The sequence below is a fragment of the Phaethon lepturus genome, unplaced genomic scaffold, assembly GCF_000687285.1.
Source record: "Phaethon lepturus isolate BGI_N335 unplaced genomic scaffold, ASM68728v1 scaffold250, whole genome shotgun sequence".
Classification (NCBI taxonomy): Eukaryota; Metazoa; Chordata; class Aves; order Phaethontiformes; family Phaethontidae; genus Phaethon; species Phaethon lepturus.
This window is the reverse complement of record NW_010513778.1, coordinates 36,501-43,408: the sequence shown is the minus strand read 5'-3', so window position 1 is coordinate 43,408 and position 6,908 is coordinate 36,501. Positions and strand designations below refer to the sequence as shown.

The following is a 6,908-nucleotide window of genomic DNA, read 5'->3' as shown; positions in this document are numbered from 1 at the left end:
GAGCCCCCTCTCACAGCTCTGCAGTGTACAACGGAGCTGTTGAAGCAATAGCAACTTTTTCAGGTAAGTAAAAACTTAGTAGTAATGCTTCTAACTCACCTTGTGCTGAGGGCATTCTTTGGCAATGGTGCCTTTCGTTGTATTTCCCATGAGGACCAAGGTCAACAGCAGCAGCCTCCAGTATATAACACCCAAACAAATAGTGTGCAAAGTACATTTTTACTGTACATCTTTATCAGTGGGATCTTAAAAACTAATCTTTAAAAATATATAGATATAAGCTTTTCCTTCTTAGGGGAGCCTCATTCCAGCAAAGTTTTTGAGAGTTTAAGTTCACAGCTCTGTTTAGAACCATGAATTTAACCCCAAGTAAGCAGTTCAAAAACCCCATGCAATGACACCTATTTGTCCCTCAAATATACCTAAAGCTAGGTGGTTCAAAAATTAAAGAGCATATTAACAGATACACCGCTCTAGATGGTCTCTTTAGACAGTGGATTACAGATCATTTCAGGATGAGTGCTCCTGAACAAATACTGTGATTGCATCTGTATCCTGATCCATGAGTTTGCCTCCAGACGTGACATACAAGAAGAGGCTGAGAGCACTGTAATTGTTTTCTCAAGACTAAACAAGGGATCTTACTAGTGTGCATAAATACCTGAAGGGGGAAGAGTAAAGAGGACAGAGACAGACTCTTCCCAGTGGTGCCCAGTGACAGGACAAGAGGCAAGGGGCACAAATTTAAGCAAAGTTCCACTTAAATATACAAGAACATTTATATTGTAATGGTGATTTAACACTGGAACGGGTTGGCCAGAGGTGTGGACTCTCCATCCCTAGAGATGTTCAAGACCTGGCCACCATCCTGAGCAGCTTGCTCTAGTTGACCCTGCTTTCAGCAGGGCTAGGAAGTCTCCAGAGTCTCTTCCAACCCCAGCCAATCTGATTCTCTTTACATTACTTGATCCATCCAAATGACATTCCTCTTTGGCCACAGAAGACATACGGGTGAAGTGCAACTTCTTCATTTAGATAACCAGGCAGTATCAACAGAGCCTCAATTTAAGCTCACATTTACACAGCTATGCCTCCTTCATACCAGGAGCTTTATCTCACATTTCTACAGGTAACTCCCAGTTTACTCTTCCCTGCAATCAGCATGAAAAATGCATTTTACTGAAGCTAACCCAAAACTTCTCAGACTATCAGCAGGATTCCCAAGGGCTTTCTTGCTTTTACACCCTCTGGCACTTGATACTATTTCAGAGTACACAAAGCACTCGCAGTACTGGGAACCTCTGGTTATAGCAGTGATGTGCTCTTTGTCAGAATTCAAAAAGCCCGTGCAACCAGCAGATCAGTCCAATTTTGCACTAGTCTGCCTGAAAACATCTGAGCAACTGGTACTCTTGACTCCGATAACGCACTGCTGTATAACCTGCCTGGACCAGATTTCTCTCTGCATTTGAGCTACTAACCTCAGCATAATGTGTTTCAAAGAGCTTTCATAAACTTACAGAAGCCTCTGTGCTAAAGGAACATAAAAAACCCCACAATAGCTGAGTAACCTTCTTACAGCAGTAGATGGTATTTCTCCAGTATTCAGAAAGGGAAAAAAGCAAGCCTCATCATTAAGAAAAAATTTTTTAAAAAATCAGGACACTGGAGTTTGTTATACCATATTATGCTCAAGTAGGGGCTTTTACTATATGTGATGGTCAATAAGGCATTGATAAATGCAGTTCTAAGATTTTTCCACCAGAAACTGAAAAAGATGCTTTCATAAAAAAACAAAGCATGAGGGAGTGCAATGGATTTTCATTTCATAAAGATCTTTACATGAAGAAATTAAACTCCATTGTGCATATTTTGGGAGAAAATGTTTGGTGGGATTGTTCTTCTCTTTGTTCACAGTTGTCAAAAAACGGACTAACAACAATAGACTGTACACTGCTGCCTCCAGCTTTAGGCATGAGGCACTTTCTCAGAGCACTTTAGCCCGTAAGGGCTCTGTAAGCAAGGGAAAAAACCCAGAGCAGAAGACACCACTAACAAAATGTAAGCCACACCATGATCAAAGCCCATTGTGGCTGTAGCGGTCTCAAAGAGCTCCTGGCATGACCCATTTACGCAGTTATGCAATGGATTCAGAAGGATGATAATGTTTCAGAGTTGTAATTATTTCTTTTAAATGTTTAGGTTCAGCAACAGCCATGGCAGTTGGATATGTCAAAGTAAACTGGGACCTTTCTGGAGAACTGGCTTTGGGAATTTTCTCTGCAATGGATGCTGGTTCTCTGTTTCTCATGCACTTTATTGACAACATCTGGGCATGTTATGCTGGTTACCTTGTGTTTAAAGCATGCTATATGCTCCTTATAACAATAGCAACGTAAGTATAATACACACCTGTTCTAATTAAATTTAAATCCATAAATGCCGTATTTTCAAAATTATCAAAATTTTACTCTGTTTCCCTTAAAATAGTATTTTTAAATAGATCACAACAGCAGCACATATTTCTAGCTTATACAAAACTATGCTTAAAATTATGTGACCCAACCATTACAATAGGTTACTCCAGTCAGAAACTACCTTACTCTGCATTAAGCTGTTCAATGATCTCTGTAAAAGTATTCTCAAAGTGATCAAAACAAACATACACAGGTCTTCATCCAGCAAAAATATCCACTGAAGTAAGTAAAAGATAAGTAGGATGCACAAAAGTGCCAAAGCCAGAAAAACAAGGGATTTCTGCCAAAATGAAGTTGTTAAAGCTTAACAGCAAAGACTGAAGAGGCTTTATCCTATGAAGAATCCACTGTGCACATTAAATTGTTCCCAAACTTCCTCCCATAAGTAACTTGTGAGCATCCACGTTCTCCATGGCTTCGCTAACCTGCACATTCATTTTCAGGTTTCAGATTGCTGTCAATCTAAGCATGGAGCGTTATGCTTTGATGTTTGGCTTCAACAATTTTGTTGCACTGGTGATTCAGACCATTTTAACCATTGTTGTGGTAGATTCCAAAGGTCTGGGACTGGATATCAGCACCCAGGTAAGCTACGTTACTCGCGCTGCTCTCGGTACCCCTACTCTCCTCCAAAAGAGGGTTCTACCCCAGGATTAGTCTTTGGGAAGATACCAGGTAATGGGCTAGCTTAGGACAGTTACTCACTTGAAAACCAGGTTCATTTAAAGTGAACTGGCAGTAGCTACTACAACCTACTTGTCCTCTAGTCCTGCTGATTTTGCATTTCTGCAGTAATTTTAAGAATATTTTCATAAAGAAGGGAAAGACTACCACCTATTACTCCAGTGTTTTTTTTTATTTACGCTTACTATTCACAAGTCTATTGTCAAAATACCCGAAACAGAAGTAGGAAGCAAGCTGAAAGGCAACCTATGGGTCTATTACCAGCGTAATTCTCAGTAACATAGTTTTGTTGGATGCATCTTTAAGTTACTGTAATTATGAAAGTTAACTAATCTAATGATTCCCCATTAAATTTCTAAATTTAAACTTACATACTGAATGAGGTCCAGGTCTCTAGCTTTCACCTTTTCAGAGAAGAGCCAGAAAGCGCAGGGCAGCTGTCATCCTCCCTTATCAAGGTGGGGAGAGGATGCACGTAACAGTATTCTCTTCCCCTTCCTTTATGACTGTAGACTTCCTAGAGTATGAAGTCAAGCAGCCAGACTTCTTGAAACCCTTCAAGACGGGATCATGCTGGGGCATGGGCAACAGGGAAGGGAAGGCGGCAGTGGAGGGACACCCCTTAAGTTATCAGCCAACAGCAAAAGCAGTTTTGACTCTCCCTCCTCCTTCCCGACCTCCATTTCCCAGTTTCTCATTTATGGCAGCTACTTCACATTCATAGCTGGAATCTTCCTGATCAGAAGCATATACAGCATTGTTTCCATCAAATGCAGAAATACCAGCATGGCTTGTGAAAGCATCGATCATTAACAAAGGAGATGAAAAGAATGGCTGCAAGCAACAGTGCAGAAGGCTGCATCATCTGAGCACTCAATTAGGAGAAATGTAATGCTCAATCAAGCACGACTGGTCAATGGTGGAACAGGCTGTTTATAAGCCTACAGCATAAAGGGCTTTGTCAGCAGGATGATGCATTTTGCTCAATTTCTTCATCAGTTGTTCTAATATCAAACAGTGCTCAATCTTCTATTTCAAGTCAAGTTTAACGATCTGACACTAAAACTTCTATTAATGCTCAATAAGCACAAGAAGCCAATGCATACAGATGCCTGAACCTCACAGCAGAAGAGCTTATAGAACACAACCTTTACTGTTTTTGTGTTTTATAGAACACAACAACACAACTCAGTTCTATTGAGTATTTCAATTGAAGGCAATTTAGCCAGAAGCATAAGACCTTCAAACATTCCTATAGAACCTAAAGAAGCAGTTGCCCCATAGCAGCAAGATGATCTGTCACAGACACATGAAAGCTTGTCACAGAAATCTTGTGAAAACCTAAGACTTTTTCAACTGGTCAAGTTGTGACATGCACTTTTAAAGCAAGCTAGCAAATCGCAATAAACCATTTTTTTCACAGAAACGTTACCTCTGTATGTTCAAATGTGGATTACTACAATGCTCTATAGCACAGCAATGCAGCCATTTCAGATTCCACAGACAATGCACTCCTCAGAAACCTGAGGTTACAGCACCGTAAGGAACACACGCCATTATATATAAGTAAACTGCTACTGCTGCAGTGACAGCTTTACTGTGACATTGTTAAGATGTACAAATACACCACACTAACCTTCCCTCTGAGTGTCTTGTCAGACATAACTAACGCATATGCTGATCAACCGCCATGACCCACACGCTTATCTCTGGAAGCAAAAAACCACACCCCTCCTAAACTAACTTCTATTAAAAATAAGTCCCGGGGAGACACTTCAATTTCTACACAAGGCAGTCTTAAATAAGACCACTTAAAGTTTAGATGTAACTAAAGCTAGTTAGGGAATATTCTTTCAACTGTGTTCAACAATGTCCACTTTGGAGTCAACTATGTCAGACAGCAGCAAATTCCATTGTGTTCCTTTACTACAAGTTACAGATTTGCCAAGTCAGGAGTAACTAATGTTTCCCCCAGTTCATCTCACAAGAAAGTAAAAATCATTAATTCATTTAAAAACATACTTATAAAGGCTACTTGAGCTCACCTTTATGCCCCAGTAAGTTTTCCCTTCAAGAGAGCAGAATACTTGTATCATATTTATAGTTCTCTTTCAGGAATTCTAACTAAATTTGGTCCTTTTCAAATTAATTTCTTGCCTCAGCATTTGTTTCAACACCGTGCTTGGGAGTTCACAGCCATTAAATAAACTTTGAACTGCAGCACCTGAGCATCACATCTGCCTTGTAGAATTCATGATGCATGTCTTACAGCATCTTCTTACACACGTAATAGCTGACATACAGAAATCAGAAGTATTAACCTAGGTCTCCAAATTAATTTCTGTACAAGAGGGCTAAAGTGATCAAGTGAAGTGCTTTAATGCTAAAGCAGCAGAGGATACTGGATAGCTTTTTGGCAACTATGCTAGTTGCATGAGCAATTGCATGAACAACTGCAGGGATTTCTAAGACAAAAACATTTATAAACATGGGTGCAGAATTTATTTTGTAAATACAGCTATTTAAAAAATGTAAACAACAAAACAGTTATGGTTTCAGTTTCTGCTCAATATAAAGACAACTCAAATATACAAGGTCTTCAGCTGCTTGTCTGGAGTTTGACAAACTTAAAATTAATGAACATACGCTAAACAGATGCGGTTGCGCATAGTAAAAGTTGCCAATCTTTTAGCTGCATTCAAACTAGTTCAGAAGAATAAGGTATTGCACTATTTCTGCAGCATAATCCAAAGCTACATGCCTTGCACCCTTAAATGAATTTCAGTATCTCTTAGCAGTAATCAGCTTCATTTGGATCAGAACAACAATTTCAATAGATGATCTCATTAGCCCTTGCCCAAAGCTTAAATTTACATCAATTTAGGTGGAGAAATCACAGGATTGCTCCTCTTCCAACAAGGCCGTCTCCTTGATGAGACATTTGGTTGATTTGGTCCAGTTCCCTGCAACAGGCATATTTAAGTGTTCCACAAGTCCTTCTGAACCCTTGCAGCTCCCCACTCTCTACTGCATTTATGTGTTACTAATCCAAAAAGGTAATGCCAACAGCAGGGAAGAACTGCAGCTATTTATACTATGCTAAACAACAGTGGTGAGAACAAGGGCATCATTGTCATCCTGGAAACCCTCAATTGCTGGGGATTTGTGTAGTGAATTTTCCAGAGAATCCTGGGAAATAAACCCCACACCATACTCTATCCAGCAGCCTTCGTCAGAAGGAAAAGACAGACTTAAAGTGCATTTTAACTTTAACTATGACAACCAGACATTTAAGTGAGGAATGCTCCTATAAGCAGCTTGTTCTATATGCTGCCTGTCCCCTGCTTTGGGATCTCCAAAGCTTAAAAAGAAAAAAGGACAGGACACAGAAATTACTAACCCCACATAGGCAGGCAACGGAAGTCAAAAGCACTGGCATTAAGAGTGTTTTTACAAGCAGTGGTCAAGTCTATCAGCTCCCCTAGAAATAAGCAGATCTAACATGCAGGCAGGCAATCACAAGTGGAACGTCTTACCTTCAAGAATCTTCACATTTGTCTCAAATGGGCTTATACATCCTTTTCTCAAAAGTCAATCTGACCTTATTTATTCCTGTAATCCTGAAAGCTGTTAGATTTTTATTCTCCAGCTGGTCAGAAAACTTTTAGGCTTGCAGTTTATGTATTCATGATATATTTACATTATTTGCTTAGTTCTAGTATTACACTGAACTTAAGCCAAGTTACC

At 39.7% G+C, this 6,908-nt stretch overlaps 1 protein-coding gene across 1 annotated transcript; it reads left to right on the top strand.

Moving 5' to 3' along the window:
* Window positions 1-8: 8 nt before the first annotated feature.
* LOC104623703 (thiamine transporter 2-like) lies at window positions 9-3,974 on the top strand (the record flags this gene model as incomplete). Its single annotated transcript, XM_010290875.1, has 4 exons — window positions 9-63; window positions 2,203-2,395; window positions 2,921-3,062; window positions 3,852-3,974. Coding segments are annotated over 4 exons (513 nt in total), but the record flags the coding sequence as incomplete, so codon positions are not given.
* Between the last annotated feature and the right edge of the window lie 2,934 nt (window positions 3,975-6,908).